Source organism: Musca autumnalis, unplaced genomic scaffold (assembly GCF_047663935.1).
Source record: "Musca autumnalis isolate F117 unplaced genomic scaffold, ASM4766393v1 scaffold_4, whole genome shotgun sequence".
Taxonomy (NCBI): domain Eukaryota; kingdom Metazoa; phylum Arthropoda; class Insecta; order Diptera; family Muscidae; genus Musca; species Musca autumnalis.
The window spans coordinates 101,302,910-101,321,094 of NW_027411977.1; the positions used below are offsets into that span (position 1 = coordinate 101,302,910).

At 34.5% G+C, this 18,185-nt stretch overlaps 1 protein-coding gene across 21 annotated transcripts in view; it reads left to right on the forward strand.

The window, feature by feature from the left end:
• Nucleotides 1-18,185, forward strand: part of LOC141404308 (uncharacterized) — a 1,008,861-nt gene that overhangs the window by 611,328 nt on the left and 379,348 nt on the right. For 12 of the 21 annotated variants that reach the window (XM_073987780.1, XM_073987779.1, XM_073987787.1 and 9 more), the window contains 2 exons: nt 13,400-13,537; nt 14,083-14,100. In XM_073987780.1, coding sequence (XP_073843881.1) covers nt 13,400-13,537; nt 14,083-14,100 — 156 coding nt within the window. The remainder of the gene's footprint in view (nt 1-13,399; nt 13,538-14,082; nt 14,101-18,185) is intronic. The other 9 variants (XM_073987798.1, XM_073987800.1, XM_073987799.1 and 6 more) reach the window with 1 other exon arrangement.

An 18,185-nucleotide genomic window follows, 5' to 3' on the forward strand; every position in this document is an offset into this window, starting at 1 on the left:
TTGGCATACTCATTTCTGCAATAAATTTAGTCACACATTCCAAATTTCATGGAAATCGGACATATATAGCGTGTTTGGTACATCAAATACTTGAAATCGGACGAAAATATATATTGGACCTATATCCAAATCTGAACCGATTTCGATATATTTTGGCACATTTATTTTTAGGCTAAAATCCATAACACATTTCAAATTTGGAGTCTGTATCTGTAACCGTTCTATAGATATTTGCATACAAAGTTTAAATTTTTTTGGAGGTACCTCCGATTCTGATGCTATATCTCCGGATCAGAGCGGAATTTCGAAACTTTTTATAGCCTATGTTACTTTCAGGCGATGTAGTAATATACCCTGAAAATTTCAGCAAGATCGGTTCAGAGGTTTTTGAGTCTATAAATTTCAAACAAACAAACAAACATACAAACATTTTTCTATTTTTTATATATAGATATATATAATATAATATATATATAATAAAAATTAAAAGTGGTTTGTGCGGGAGCTTTTTCAATATTTAAATGGAATAAAAGTTATTTTAGTAATTAATAAACAAAAGGTCATTCATTCGTGCAACAGGAAATAACTTTTTGAGAAAATAATTTTTTTCACTGCATAGTATTTTTGCAAAAAAAAAAAAATTTCAAAGTGGTTTGTGCAGAAACTTTTTTATCATAAAATGAAATGAATGTTATTTTAGGCATTAGTAGGCAAAAGTTCATTCATTCTCACTACAGGAAATCATTTTTGAGAAAAAAAATTCAAGAAGTCATAACCCTAATACACATACACTGTAAACAAACTACATTTCATGCTTATGTTGGAAAAGTACATTTGTCCTTACTCTCACACATACAATATGTTATGGATTATATAGCAATTTATTCAAGTGAGCTTAGCGACACATTGTATATTAATACAAGGTAGATTCACAAGCACTCACACATGTACACTCAATTTCGTTTTATGTGGACTAAAAATTGGCACAAAACACTGATTATTTTTATACCCCCCACCATATGGAGGGTATAATTAAATTTGTCATTCCGTTTGTAACACATCGAAATATTCGTCGGAGACCCTATATAGTATATATATTATTGATCAGCATAAAATTCTATGTCGATTTGACCATGTCCGTCTGTCCGTTCGTCCGTCCGTCTGTCTGTTGAAATCAAGATACAGCTCGCAATTTTAAAGATAAAGAGTCAAAATTTAATACAGAAGTTTTTATTGCTTGCAGGATGGTTGGTATTGAAAATGGGATATATCGGTCCACGTTTTGATATAGCCCCCATAGAACGGTACCTTCCTATTTTCGGTATTTTTAAGGTTTTAGCTTCATTATCCTACCAAAATGGCTGAAATTTGGTACGTAGTCTTCTTTAGGGGTACAAAACTTTCCCCCAGAATTTTGTCGGTATCGGTCCACACCTTCATATAGCCCCCATAGAACGGTACCTCCCGATTTTCGGTATTTTGAAGGTTTAAGCTTCATTGTCCTACCAAAATGGCTGAAATTTAGTACATAGTCTTCTTTAGGGGTATAAAACTTTCCTCCATACTTTTATCGGTATCGGTCCACACCTTCATATAACCCCCATAGAACGGTACCTCCCGATTTTCCGTATTTTGAAAGTTTTAGCTTCATTATCACACCGAAATGGCTGAAATTTGAAATTTAGTCTACGTTGGTGGTACAAAACTTTCCCCCAGAACTTTGTCGGTATCGGTCCATGCCTTCATATAGCCCCCATAGAACGGTACCTCCCGATTTTAGGTATTTTGAACGTTGTGTCCTCAATATTCCACCGAAATGGCTGAAATTTGGTATTTAGACTTCGTTGGAGGTACTCAAACTTCCCCTTTAAATTTGTCGGTATAGGTCGACGCCTTCATATAGCCCCCATGGAAAGGTACCTCCCGATTTTTCGTATTTTGAAGGCTGTGTCTTCAATATTCCACCAAAATGGTTGAAATTTGGTATTAAGTCTTCAATGTGATATAAAACTTTTCGCCAGAAATATGTCTGTACAGGTCTACGCTTTCATATTACCCATTTCTGACTAAAATTCGTCGGTATAGGTCCACGTTTCGATATAGCCCCCATAGAACGGTACCTCCCGATTTTCGTAATACTGAAGATTGTGACGTCAATATCCAACCGAAATGGCTGAAATTCGTTATTCGTCTTCCAAGAGTTATAAAATATTCCAGAAGAGTATTATCAGTATAGGTCCACGTCTTCCTATATCCCCATAGAAGCGTACTTCTTGATTTTCGGTATTTTTAAGTTTAAGTCACATTCTCTTACCGAAATATATGAAATTTGGTATTTAGTCTTCTTTGAGCCTAAAAACTTTCCGTCAGAAATTTGTCGGTATAGATCGACGTTTTGAAATAGCCCCCATAGGATGGTGCCTCACATTGTTTTACCGAAATTGCTGAAATTTAGTATTAAGTCTTCTTCATACACGAAAGGAAACTAATTATTCCATTTTACTTCAACACAACTTGTGGTGGAGGGGATAACAAATTCGGCCCGGCCGAACTTAACGCCGTTCTTACTTGTTTCTCTTTTCGAAGTGTGTATGTGTGTGTGTTATGACCATGGCTGATTCTATAATGTTGACCCAGTCGGGGCATTGAACAATATAAAGCGTATACATTAGTGTGAGTTTTTGTGTACAAATCATTATCATCTTTATCAGCGTTTGTTTTGGTGTTGAGGTCAGCATTCTGTGCACTATGCAGCGTATTATTGTAGTCAATTTACGTGTATTCTTAATGCTTAAAATATTTTTTGCAGAGAGTAGTAAATTACACCAAATTTTGAAGTCCATTAAATTCGATTGAAGGAAATTTGTTGGGAATGATATATCTTCAGAATTCGCAAGTAGAAATCCGCTAAGAGTCACTGGGTTCTGTTTGTTGAAGTTTTTTACTCACCGAGACCATTAATAGGAATGTCCTGAGTAACTATGTCTCTGCACATTCCGAAAGGGCAAGGCTAGGCTTTTCTTACATCAAGAAATGCAAATTTCGCAACATTAGGGCCACTGCCAAGGGATGTATGGATAATAAAGTTATAGGGTTCAAATAAAGATCACAAGAACTGCCTGCAGTAAATCCCTTGATTCAACTGCATTTTTGTGCGGAAGCTGTATGAGAGAGTGATCCTAAATATCGGGATATTTGCTTTCAGTATGTGCTTCCACTAGAAAAAATTTTAATGTTCAAGTTATGATTGAAAAGACTACCCCTATTTCACAAGCTGAAAGCAAGAACATACCTACGAACAAGTAAGAACGGCGTTCGGGCTGGCCCAACTTGTTATACCCTTCAACATGACTTGTATTGCAATAAAATTGAACAAATAATTCCTTTCCTTTATGAAAAAGACTTAATATCAAATTTCAGCAATTTCTGCAATACAATGTGGCTAACTTTCAAATTGCCACGGTGGTGCAATGGTATGCACACCCGCTTTGCACACATTAGGTCGTGGGTTCGATTCCCTAGCCAGGCAACATCAAAACACTTATCAGCACAACAACAAATTTCTGGGGGAAAGTTTTATACCCACAACGAAGACTAAATACAAATTTCAGCCATTTCGGTGGAATATTGAGGTCAGGGCCTTCAAAATAGGGAAAATCGGGTAGTACCTTTCTATGGGGGCTATATTAAGGCGTGGGCCTGTACCGAAATATTTCTGGGGGACAGTTATATATCCCCAACAAACACTAAATATCAAATTTGAGCTATTTCGGTGGAATATTGAGGATAAAACCTTCAAAATACCGAAAATCTAGAGGTACCGTCTTATGGGGGCGATATGAAGGCGTGGACGTGTCCCGACAAATTTTTGGGGAAAAGTTTTATTCCCCCAACAAAGAAATTTCAGCCATTTTTCAAAATACCGAAAATCTGGTGGTACCGTTCTATGGGACCTATATCAGAACGTGGACCGATATAGCCCATTTGCAACACCAAAAATCCTAGGAGTAGTAGAAACTTTTGTACCAAATTACAAAGCTCCATCTTCAAAATTGCCTGCTGTATTTGATTTCAACAGACGGACGGATAGATGTGGATATATCGACATAGAATTTTACCCTGATCAAGAATATATGTATATACTTTATAGGGTATCCGATGAATATTTCGATGTGTTACAAACGGAATGACAAATTATACCCTCCATAATATGGTGGATTACCGAATTTTGGGATCTGCTTAAACTTTACAAAAGATATTTCACCCCTCTCAGTGAAGTGACGGAAAACGCCTGTGGGTTGGAAGAGAAACTTCATGTCATCTGTCCAGCCGCCTGTTTCCTTAATCTCAGTTTTACCATTTCTGAAGACTGATGAGAATAATTGCTCATCAAATCCCATACAAAAAAGTTCTCGATGTTTCGTGATTTATTCCACCCATGAAGCTCATCGTCCATCATAATATGAAGAACGCCATAAAACTTCTCTACAAGTGGTGTCTTAAGACACTCCGTTCGGACTCGGCGATAAACAGTAGGTCCCATATCATTGAGCTAATATGAATCGGGGTGCACTCATTGATATGAGAGAAGTCATTGATATGAGAGAAGTCTCCCTTGTCCCATCTGGGATGTTTGTGGAACAATTATTATATTATTATTAGTTGATGCCTTGTGGGACGGCAGCTTTAAGCTTATAACAAAGTGCCTAGCAATCTAGCAATACACGTTGGATTGTGTTTCCTTTAGCTCGTTGCTTCATAGGGCTTTTAGCATTAAATAGGGTTTTATATAATGACCGCCCATGAATGTGGTTTCAGTAAAAAATTACCCCTAACAGGCAGCCATCACTTTCCGTTACCCTCGCATTCAATGTCAATGAAGCAGATACTATAAAAGAACCCGAAGAGGAATTCTGACTAAATTTTTGGTGGAGAAGTTTTTTTGACCACTAGGAACCTCAAATGTCAAATAACAGATATATTGGTCAACAAATGTTTGCTAGTCTCCAGAAAACACCTAAAATCGGGAGTTACCGTTATATGGGGGCTATACCAACAAATGGACCTCTGTTGACAATTTTTGTTGGGGAAGTTTTTTTTTTTTTTGATCACTGGGAATTTTACGTGTCGTATTACAGGTAGTTTGTTCAAAACACGGAGCTAAAATCTTCAAAGTACCGAAAATAGGGGGGTACTGATGTATGGGTGTTATACCAAAACATGCACTTATGTTCATAATTTTTGTGACCACCGGCAACACCAAATATTAAATTACAGGCATTTTGGTCAATAAATGTTGCTAATCCCCTCAAAACACCTAAAATCGGGAGTACATAAACGGTACGGGTTATACCAAAGTATGGACTTATGTTCACAATTTTTTGAATAATTTTTGCTCACCACTGGGAACCTCAATTGGCGAATTAAAAACTACAGGTAAAATCCTTAAAATACAGGAAATCCAGAGGTACCGTTATATAAAGGCTATACCAAAACTTGGGCCTTTATTTAAAATTTTTGGTAGAGATGTGTTGTGACCGGAAAGAACCTCAAATGTCAAATTATGGGTAGTTCGGATAGAAATGCAGCTAAAATCCTCAAATTATCCAAAATCGGGAGATACCGTTATATGTGGGTTATACTAAAACATGGACTTATGTTGAAAATCATGTGATCACTGGACACCTTTAATGTCGGTTAAAAATTGTAGCTAAAATCCTCAAAATACCGGAATTGAAGGCTATACCAAAACATGGACCTGTGTTAAAATTTTTTGTGCAGAAGACTTTCCACTGGAAACTTAAAATGTCAATCTACAGGTAGTTCGATCAACAAATGTAGCTAAATTCCTCAAAACAACTTAAATCTTGAGGTACCGCTATATGTCGGCTATACCAAAACATAGACATATTCTGCAATTGTTGAAGAAGTTTTGTGTCTCAAATGTGACAGTACAAATAGTGCGGTCATTAAATGTAACTAAACTCTTTAAAGTGCTTAAAACCGGGAAGTATCGTTATATGGGGGCTATACCAAAACATAAATTTATGTTTACAATTGTTTCGTGTGGAACTTTTTCCTAACCTCAGATGTCCAGTTACAGCTAGTTGTCTGAAAATGTAGCTAAAAACGTCACAATACATGAAATCGGGTGGTATACTTTTGGTGGAGAAGTTTCTTGATCACTGGGAACCCTAAATGCTAAATTATAGCTAGTTCAGAAAAAAATCTAGATAAGATCCTAAAAATACCTAAAATCCAGAGGTACTTTTATATGGGAGCTATACCAAAACGGACCATATGGACCATATTCGAACTTAAATCAAATCACCTGTACAGGTGATAAAGGCTGGAACAAATAACGCGATTAGTTTCAGGTATTTCTTTTCTCTTTTACGTTTCAAGATATTTAGTGACTGATGTGTAGACAGCGGAATTTTATTCAACCCCTATTTTAGATCCGAATAATGTCAAATTTTGGGGCTGGGCATATTTTTGGCTTCTGATTAAATTGCAATCGAAACATATCACATATGCAAAAGTATGCAAAATGCATAAATTATGCATATGCAAATATTTTTTTTTTTTGCATATGCAAAATTTATGCATTTTACATATTTTCATATGCAACAAAAATATCAAGAATATCTTCAAAAATGTTTAAGTGTACATTTTTTCTGTTTAAAATTCTCTTCAGACAAGTCAATAAAATAGAGAACTGTATAACACAGCCACGACCTTCAAAATACCGAAAATCGGGAGGTATCGTTCAATGGGGGCTATATGAAGGCCTGGACCTATACCGACAAATTTCAAGTGGAAAGTTTTATACCCCCAAAGAAGACTTAATATAAATTTCAGCCATTACAATGGTATATTGTGGCCACAACCTTCAAAATACAGAAAATCTGGAGGTACCGTTCAAAGGGGGCTATATGAAGTCGTGGACCTTTGCGGAAAAAATTCAGGTGGAAAGGTTAATACCACCAACGAAGACTTAAAACAAAATTTCAGGCATTTCGGTGGAATATTGGGGCCATAAACTTCAAAATACAGAAAATCGGGACTTACTGTTTTATGAGGAGTATATGAAGATGTTGACCTATACCGACAAATTTCAGGAAAATTTCAGGTGGAAAGTTTTATACCCCAACGAAGACTTAATACCAAACTTCAGCCATTTCGGTGGGATACTTAGGCCACAAATCCCTGAATACTGTTTTGCATATGCTCATTTTATGGAAATATGTCAATATATGCAAAATTTTCTGGGCCTAATTTGATATCACGCTTTTTGATATCACGGAAGTTGTAGTGGAAATACCCATATCAGTTGGTTGAAATGATTATCAGCTTTTTACAGAATAGTGACGATGTCTATACCCCCCATCCTTGAACTAATAAACACTTTAGTCAATTTAACCTTCGAGCTTTGTATTCATTCATTACATCGAAATAGGTGCCTATAGCGAATTACGTTATATTAATGTTAACACGAAAATTTTCCCATTTTCTAAACTCATACCTTCTGACCTTCATATTTGCTCCTTTCCACATATTAAGCAGTGAATTTAGCAGCTACCCGAATTAATCGTAAAAATGTTAATAAATTAAGTGGCAACCATAAGTGGGAGAAACTATTGCTTCAAATACTAAATCAAGTCACTAAAATCGAGAAATAATTCTACTCCCCTTACTGTGCCCAGCACGATGTGAAATTCAATAAATTGGTGTTTATGCGCCATTATTTCATTACAGATGTAGTATTTATTTATAATTACCGAACAGCACTGAAAGGTGTGTATTTGTCGTTGTAAATGTTGCATGTTAAGTTATTACGACTTTTGGTTGTGAAATGGGGGGAGGGTAATTTTTGATCATTCCAACATATGTATGTAGTATGTATAATAGGGATACAAATTTTTTTGAGAACAAAATGTCACAAAAGCTTCATAAGGAAAATGTGATAAAGATATTTATATATGGTCAAAAGTGTGGTTAGTAGAGTTATGACTTTTTGACATTTTTTTAAATGATTTTCTGTAGCACGGATGAATGAACTTTTGCCTTTTTTTTCACTAAAATAAGGTTTATTCCATTAAAACTTCAGGCACAAATCGATTTTAAAAAACAAAATTTGTTGAAAAAATTTATGAAATGAAAAAAAGTCTCAGAAATGATTTCCTGGTGCACGAATGAATCAACTTAAAGCTAATAATAATTAAAATAACGTTTATTCCATTCAAATATTGAAAAAGGTAATGCACAAACAACTTGGATTTTTTTTTTTAATTTTATTTTAATTATATCTTTGAAAAAAGCTTATGTTATGTCAGCTTGGTTATCTCATGTGGTTCTAAAGTTTATTTTCAATTATATATCTGCTTACAATGACTTCAAAACTTTCTCATAATTCTGATAAACTCAAATTTTAAAATCATTTTGTGCGTGAGGTTTTTTCACCGAATCACCTTATAATTAAGATTTTATGTAATCTTATGCAAAAACTCATCACGCTATGACAAGGGATATGACCCTAGTGGTAAGTAGAAATTATATTACAGTATAGTCTCGATAATTCGGACACTAGATTTGTTTACCTTGCAGACTCTATAATCCAGACATCTAATATTTTTCGTACCTCGATAATCCGGACATCAATATTTTTTCTTATCTTGAACATTAGATTCCTATTTATTTCATTGACGTTTTCGTTCTTAGCAATAGCAATTGGTGTATAAATATGAACAAAAAAATAAGTTTTTCAAAGTTTTCGGTTCACATCTCGTCTTTCTGGCTAGCCACTGTTGACTCAGTTACACAGTCAATATGAAATTAACTATCTGAATCTGTCGAATGATTTTTCTACCATTGATGGCTGACTATGACAAGCAACAGTATATTTGACCTACTGTTGCGTAGCCTAGTTCCCTTTTGGGGATGTTCCTTTCCTCTAAAGGAATTAGTCCAATAGCCTTCTGATTTGTGAGAAAGTCCCTTGGGATCATTTAATGTATTCTAAGGATATTTTACCTAGAAATTTTTAAAGCATTGGGATAATTATCTTAGTTTTTAGATTCTCTAACTGATTTTTTGACAGAGCTCTAGGCAGAACTAGAACGCTACTAAAAATATGGTTTATTGCCGAAATTATAAGCATTTTAAATTTACCGATTTTTGTCGGTAAAATTGGAAAGTAAATTTGGAAGTGCTAAAATGCCCGCTATCTTTGATATTTGCTTAATACGAGTAAGAATTCGTTGACTTTAGATGTCAGGTTATTATCTAGTAAACAACCGTTATTATTGATTTTAACTTAGAAAATTATATGTTTTTCTAATCTGGACAATTCGATAATCCGGGCATCGCCAAACATGTGGTGTCCGGATTATCGAGACTATACTGTATATAGTACTTTCAGACAATTTGGAATACAATTGTGCATGGTCCTAATAGTAATATTTGTGGCATTTTGATCAATATAGATGATGCATGTTTTGGATATTGGATATACATGTTGACATGTTTTAGATATTCTTGATAACAATGAAACTTTCCTCAATATAGAAAACAGTGGAATTTTTCAAGCCAATACAATAAAATGTACATAAACTTTTACCGCAGTATCCCTAATATCTAATACCATTCGACTTTTCACGCTATGAAGTTGAATGGGGGCGTTGTTGGTACAAATGAACGCCTGGAATTACATGGGGTTTTACACAAATTGAAATTAATGCAATTTTGTCTATATTCTCGATACGGTGTAGTGTGGAGCTAATTTTAAGAGGATTATTGAATTATTGCTAACCATGAAAGTCAATGTTATAGATTGGTATTTCGGATTCTCCCACCGTACTCACGTTTGTCAGTGTACTAATTATACATTTATTATTGACAATTTTAAAATATAAATATGTGATGAGAACTTAGTTATACGGTATATTGAGCGATTTTGTAACTACATAATTGGTAACAGAATTACTACCTCCAATGTTATGATAGTTTCTTTACAATTGCAAATAACATCATTAATTAACGAAAAATTTTTTGCACGTTAGTCGGTAAATAAATTTGTGACTTTTAACTAAATTATTGCAATAAAAATGCACAATCACTTCCAACGAAAATATTGATTTTGGCATCACATTACAAAATCATAGTTCTGGTTTATATCAACATACAATTTTATGTTCTGATAATTTTAAATAAATGCATCGAAACCAAATAAGCAAATTGTGGCAATGTCATCACTAGACGACTAATGATAAAATCGATGGTAAACAGATGTTTATTAGGTTTTAGTTTGATTAAATCGGAAATTTTTTGTAACATAAATCAAATGGGCGAACATTACATTCAAAATACATAATAGTATTGTAGAATCTTCCATACTTCTACTTTGTTTTTTCGTTTTTAACGCAATAAAGTATTGTGATCACTTTAGGGTACACAGTAATTGAGTTAAAACGCTATATTTTTTCACTCGAGTGTCTTTTTTTCCATAGGCTGGTCATATTAGGTAGAATTTGATATTTAAAGTTCTTAGTGGTCACTTTTACACCAAAAATTATCAATTTAGGTCCATTGCTTGGTATAGGAGCCATATAACCGTACCCCCGATTTTTTATTATTTTTATTTTTTTACCCACATTGCCAAAATACAGTGAGTCACGGTCAAAAGTATCCACTTGAGTTTCTTTCATTAAAATTGCGATTGCTAAGAGTAAATTAAGGAAAATGATATTTACATTAGTGTCTTAACTTAAAATTAATTTAGAATTGAGACCATTTTAGAATTTAGAAAAAAAAACAAAAAACAAATAAGAACGCCGTTAAGTTCGGCCGGGCCGAACTTGTTATATCCTCCACCACGAATTGTAATGAAGTAAAATGTAACAATTAGTTTCCTTTTGCTTATGAATTTCAAATAAAATTTTTTAGTCATTTCGGTGGGATATTGACGTCACAACCTTTGGAATACCGAAAATCGAGAGGTTCCGTTCTATGGGGAGTATATCGAAACGTGTATCTATAACGACGAATTTAGTTCGAAAAGGTTTTTACCTCCATCGTGGACTAAATACCAAATTTCAGCCATTTCGATGGGTCATTGTGGCCACAAACTTCAAAATATCGAATATCGGGAGGTACCGTTCTATTAGGGCTATATTAAGGCGTGGACCTGTACGGACAAATTTCTGGGGGAAAGGTGTATACCCCCAACGAAGACTTAATACCAAATTTCAGCAATTTCGGTAACACAATGTGGCTAATCTTCAAAATACTGAAATTCTGGAGGTACTGTTCTATGGAGGCTACATCAAAACGTCGCTCTATTCCGACAAATTTCTGACGGAAAGTTTTTAGTCTCAAAGAAGGCTAAATACCAAATTTCTGATATTTCGGTAAGGTAATGTGGCTAAAACCATCAAAATAACGCTTCTAGGGCGGATATATGAAGACATACACCTATACTTATAATTAACTTCTGGTAAATTTGGTAACCCCATGGAAGACTAAATAACAAATTTCAGTCATTTCGGTGGGATATTGAAGTTACAATCTTCAGAATTACGAAAATCGGAAGGTACCGGTCTATGGGGCCATATCGAAACGTGGACCTATACCGACGAATTTCAGTCGGAAAGGTTTTTACCTCCTACGTTGACTAAATACCAAATTTCAGCCATTTGTGGCCACAACCTTCAAAAGGCAATCTATAAGGCAAATATGAAGGCGTGGACTTATACCTAAAACATTCAGTTGGAAAGTTAAAAACCCGAAACGAAGACTAAATACCAAATTTCAGCCATTTCGGAGGAACATTGAGGCCACAACCTTCAAAATACCGAAAATCGGGAGGTACCGTTCTATGGGGGCTATATGAAGGCGTGTACCTATACCGAAAAATTTCTGGGGGAAAGTTGTATACCCCCATCGAAAACTAAATACCAAATTTCAGCCATTTCGGAGGAAATTTCAGGCCACAACCTTTAAAATACCGAAAATCGGGCGGTACCGTTCTATAGAGGCTATATGAAAACTTGGACCTATACCGAAAAATTTCTTTGCGAAAGTTGTATACCCCACATAGAAAACTAAATACCAAATTCAGCCATTTCGGTTGTTTATTGTGGCCACAACCTTCAAAATAGCGAAAATCGGGCGGTACCGTTCTATAGGAGCTATACGAAGGTGTAGACCTATACCGAAAAATTTCTGGGGGAAAGTTGTATACCCTCAACGAAGACTAGATACCAAATTTCAGCCATTTCGGAGGAACATTGAGGCCACAACCTTCAAAATACCGAAAATCTTGCGGTACCGTTCTATGCGGGCTATACGAAGACTTGAACCTATTCCGAAAATTTTCTGGGGGACATTTTTGTACCCCCAACGAACACTAAATACCAAATTTCAGCCATTTCGGATGAACATTGAGGCCACAACCTTCAAAATACCGGAAATGGGGAGGTACCGTTCTATGGGGGCTATATGAAGGCGCGGACCTATACCGAAAATTTTCTGGGGGGAAATTTTGTATACTAAGCACCAAATTTCTGCCATGACGGAGGAACATTGAGGGCACAACATTCAAAATACCGAAAATCGGGTGGTACCGTTGTATGGGGGCTATATGAAGGCGTGGACCTATACCTACAAAATTCTGGGAGAAATTTTTGTATCCCCAGCGAAGTCTAAGTACCAAGTTTCAGCCGTTTCGGTGTGAAAATCGGGTGGTACCGTTCTATAAGAGGCTATACCAAAACGTGGACCGATAGAGCCAATTTGCAATACCAAACATCCTAGGAGTAATACAAACTTCTATAACAAATTACAACGCTCTATCATAAAAATTTCAGGTTTGGATTTCATGTATTTTATACATTAAACACGCTATGTATGTTTAATTTCAATGAAATTTGGAATGTGTGACGGTATCGGGCCTAGAAATAAATTCGCCAAATTATATTGAAATCGGTTCAGATTTGGATACAGCTCTTATATATATTTTTGTCTGATTTCATGTATTTGATGCACCTAGCACGCTATTTATACCCGATTTTAATGAAAGTTGGAATGTGTGACGAAAATTGGCTTACAAATAAATGTATCAAAATATATTTTACCTTTCTCGGGATAGCGAAGCGCACCGGGTTCAGCTAGAAATAACTTGGTAAACACATTTTACAATAATGGAGTGTTTTGAAGATTTCGGTATTACACTGCGAAAAATTTAATTTTTTTTATTTAAAAATATTTACAAATTTTAAGATATACATATGTATTGAATTTTATTAAATAAAATGCAGTTTTTCGAATTGATGATTATTCCTCCAATTTATTATTTTTATTCCCCTGTTCTTATGTAATTTTTCATGTCTTTCAATTTCAGAAATACACTGGCAAATGTACATGCAATGCGTCTGATATCCTAGAAGCTATTAAAGAAAATGATCTACTGCGCGAAACAATACGCGGACCACCAGGACTGCCGGGTAAAGAGGGTAAAACTGGATCTCCGGGACGAACGGTAAGGCTTGATATTAATTGTGTTGTTCTTTTAAGATTTTTAAAATTAAAAATTTTTGAAGTTTAGGGCCATTACTTTATATTGTCTTAAAAATGTTTTAATTCATGTTTATATTTTCTAAAACAAAATTTTCAATTACAGTAAACATGTTGCAATCTTTTATTTTAGGACATTAGTAACAATAACATTATACGTTCATAGAAGGGATTATTGAAAATTTGACTGATCAATTCAATGGTTGGTTAAATTTCTCAAAAACAAAAAAAAAATAGGAACAAAAAACTTGAAAATTGTTCAATCTTATAAGAATTTCTTCAGGCAGTTTTTAATAAAATATAGTTTAATTTTTATTTTATTTCGATTTGTAATTTAATCAATTATGTTATTATCAGAATTTATGAACATAAGTATTTAAATCAAATGCATTTTAATAGTTCAAATCTCACAAGAAAATCCCTCTTATTCCTACTAACCAAAAAATTGGCAATTTAATTATTTTATTATTTTAATTTTTTTTTAAATTTTTACCCCCAACCCTGTTACAGGTTACGATAACCGAAAAGGTAATATTTTTACAAATACAATTCCCAAAGCTTTATCGTCCTACAATTAACAATAACTAACAGTTACTCACAAAATGCGTTGATTGGTTTGCACCGTACTATGTAATAACATAAATAACATGATCTCAATCAAGTAATATAATTGTCTAACGGTTATGGATTCAAGCATAATTTCATACTATCGACAAAAGAAATCTAATCTAATTTCTCAACTTACCCAAAATACAGAATGACACATTTCTTCTCGTTGTGTGGTCAAAGGATTCTTCCGTTGTGAATCCTATATCACATGAAGAAGTTGTGGTCCCAATATTTTTAATCCTAATAGCCCCTATTTTTGACCCAAAAATTTCCAAAATATTCTACTAAGCATATTCTATTTGTTATTCAAGGTACCCTTATTGAATCCGCCCGTGGGAAGAAAGACATTTACTTAAAAAATTAGATCATTTTATTGTAGCAATTCGCAAATTCACGTATTCTGAACTCTTCGGATATGTGGAATTCTCTTCTTTTTTAATGGTGTCGTCCCATGTTCTATTTGCAGTTCACTGAATTGAAATAGAACGGGGTTTCTTTATTTTTATTTGGAAATTTTTAATATTAATTTTAATTAATTCCTCGTTAGAGTCGAGCAATGATTTTTGCAAGTGAAAGAAGCCGAAGATTCGAACCCAACCAATCAACACTATGTGACAAGTTTCGCCTTGGGTAGAGGCTCAGCAGACATATCGGCTGTGGAGGGGCTTTGCTATCACCTAACTTTTCCTCTTTAAAATTCAATTTTCTTTATGTTTTATGACTTGAGCCTTTTCACGTCCCTTCTAGAATATTTCATAGAAAATATTTACGTATTCCATAGCTACGTTAAAGTACTTTTTAATAGTAAAAAATAGGAAAAGAGCGAAATTTCGAAAAGTACGGTAAGAGAAAACTGACAGAACGTAAAAAAACCGATCAGTAGCCAGCAATCGCGGAGCTATAGCTAGTCAGTGCCATTTTTATCCTCAGTCTTTAGGCTAATGAGGCTGTGGCGCATGATAACTCTCGAACGGGTACTCCGTTTGGCTCCAAATTTTGTAAATCCTAATATTTTCACCAAAATTAGTTTAATTTTGGAGCGGGAAATTCGCATATTCAATCTCATCATGAAAAAAATTTATATTTGATCATAATTGGTTGTTATTTGGCATTGAGGGTAAAAAGTAGTAAAAAAATGTCTCAACAAAAAATAATGGACTTGGGTACACGTTATATAAAAGTACCCCGGTTCCAGCTATTTTCCAGCTATTCTGGCTGAATAAACTACAACGTGACATAAAGGATTCAAGTTTCCAGAAAAGTTCTCCACGAAAAATGTGACCCTTGTTTTGGAATAACCTCTTATACCGGTACAGCTCGATTTCAGGTATTTTTAATTTTTAGCTACAATTTCTTACCGAATTGCCTATAACTTGCCATTTAGTATTCGTAGTGGTCAAAGATCGTAGACGTAAGTCCACGTATTGTAATAGACCCCATATAACGGTACCACCATATCTCAGGTATTTTGAAGTTTTTAGATGTGTTCAGCCAGAAGAATTGGCTTTTATTTGTTACTATAATGTGTCCGCTACTTCGCTAAATTTTGCTCATATCACTAAAGTTTTCAAAATTGCATCAATTTCGTCTTGAGTTGCATAGTGTTAAATAATATATAGTCGAAATCGCTTACAACGTCGTCGTTTATAACGTCATATCGCTTATAATGACGAAATCCAAAAGTCCCGAATTTCTACCCTTTATATTCCACACAAATAAATATCGCTTACAACGTCTTCGCTTATAACGTCATGTCGGTTGTGACGTCGTTTTTTTTTTGTGAAATATTTAATTTTTTTCTATCGGTTATAACGTTGAACCATACGAAGAAAACAAATTTGTATATATATTTTTTTCAAACTCAAACAACAACAAAATACCGAACCCATGCACGACATGTTCGAAGATAGGTTGGACAACTGAATTACGACTCACATGTTGTAGCATATAACCTATGAAAATTAGGGCCAAGTTAGAAGAGAAACTCTTCAATGCTCCTGTCATAGACTTAGGTGGCATGGCATGCTTCATTTCCGCAGCCTTATTGCTCGTCGGTGGGTGGGGTTCTTGCCACTGTCTATCGAAGAAAAAGCTACAGTACAAATTTGTAAAAGTTAATCTAAAAGCATGCATATACGATAGGAAAAAAAGGAAGGTAGTTTAAAGGAAGGACAACATCATTATTACCTTTGAGCCAGATTTGCCCAGTGCTGGTGGTGTTACACTGAGATATGAGCCCTCCCAACCATGTTACCTAGTATCCACTATGATAGTCTGGTAACCCATACTTGTAGCACCCCCTTCGCTAACCTCTGGAGCTGGATTAAGTCAAACTAAAATCGAATTTAGTTCATGGCTATATACGCCAAAGATTTAATAACAAATTCAATTTTAAACATATTTATAAACTAATAATTTCAGATGAAAATAATTCAAGAAGAGTTATATAATACTTTTGAGTAATGTAATAAATCAAACATATTAAAAATATAAATATTAAATGAACAGAAAAGCAGATTCTTTAAATCACAATAAACTTGTGATACTGTGTGTGGATATCGATCGCAATGATGTTCAAACTATAACAGCTGGTATTTCTGTTGAGGTCAATGACCGCTTTGATAATATTTAGGTTTGACAAAAAAAAAAGAAATAAGAAGAAAAGAAATAAGAAATAATATGAAAAATTTGAGACACAACAGTTAGCTTTCAGAGATGTCAGAGTCTCCAAATTCTTCTCTGTTTTTACTAGTTATGTTTTACACTCTTAATTTGAATACGGATTAGGTCTTCTATTGACACAGTGACCTTCAAACTGTAGTACACAAGAACTATGGAGTTGGTAATACTGATTAGAACACATAACCCGACTTCAAATTAAAAATGGAAGCTCAGTTTCCGCTGAATAGAAAACAAATCTAACCTCTTTCTCGGGCTTTAAATATTTATTTTTGCCAATATTAAAATAATAAAATAATTGATTTTATTAGAGCATCCAATCTCATCTGGAGAGTAACGGTACCGTGTACCACCGTATTAAGAGAAGGCGTGTTATAATAAATGAGCAAGGTCCAAGATTGGTTGCTCCAATACAAACCAATAAAAGCAAAACAGACCAACTTACATTTTTACGGGATCCATCGATGAAAGGCCTTTCATTCCAAGATGATGTTGCAATTGGTAATATTCCTTTGGGCTGTAGAGTGTGATAAATTTAATAATGGCAAAATTAATAGGCCTTATGCCCTCAACACTTTCCATATAATCCGAGTTTTTAAAGATTTTGTTAGCTTTGCGTTCCTCTGAGTTATTCTTTTGTTTTTTTTTAATTGCAATTGAAATGAAATTACGTACAACTGCACTGAGATCGATAGTCACACATACTCACACACTTCTATTGCCTCAACGATGGCAAACTTAACAACAACAATTTAAAATTTGCACTATTCTAAGCCAGTAATTGATTGGAGAATTTCAGAATTTATTTTATAATTTCCAATGATTAACACTTCGAGCCAAGCAGGATGGATTGTAGCAGATTTCTTCGCGTTTTGCACCTTTCAAATTTGTCCAAATCGATCACACCGTCAATTACAAACCAGGAGGTACAGAAACGTGCTAATGGTTACAATGAATATTGCGAGAGAACTGATCCACCACAATTCTCCCTACAGATGGATAGGGCACAAAACTGGTATGTGCGTTTAGAAATGTATGGCCTATAACAGATGGTGAATATATTTTGGAAATGAGATTTTTGTTAAAGTAAGAGAATAGCGGGAATATTCACCTGATTTACAAATAATGAACCCAGCTATTGCAGATTTGTGTATTATTCAAAAGTTCTCCAATACAAGAACTTTCTTAAACAATGATGGAATACACCTCAAAGCAAAATTGCCAGAATATTGTTTTCCGAACACCATACACTGGAGCCGCCAAGTTGATAGTATAGGAATTCAGCAGTGAATGTAGCTAAGAAATATAACTAATGAAAAGTTTCT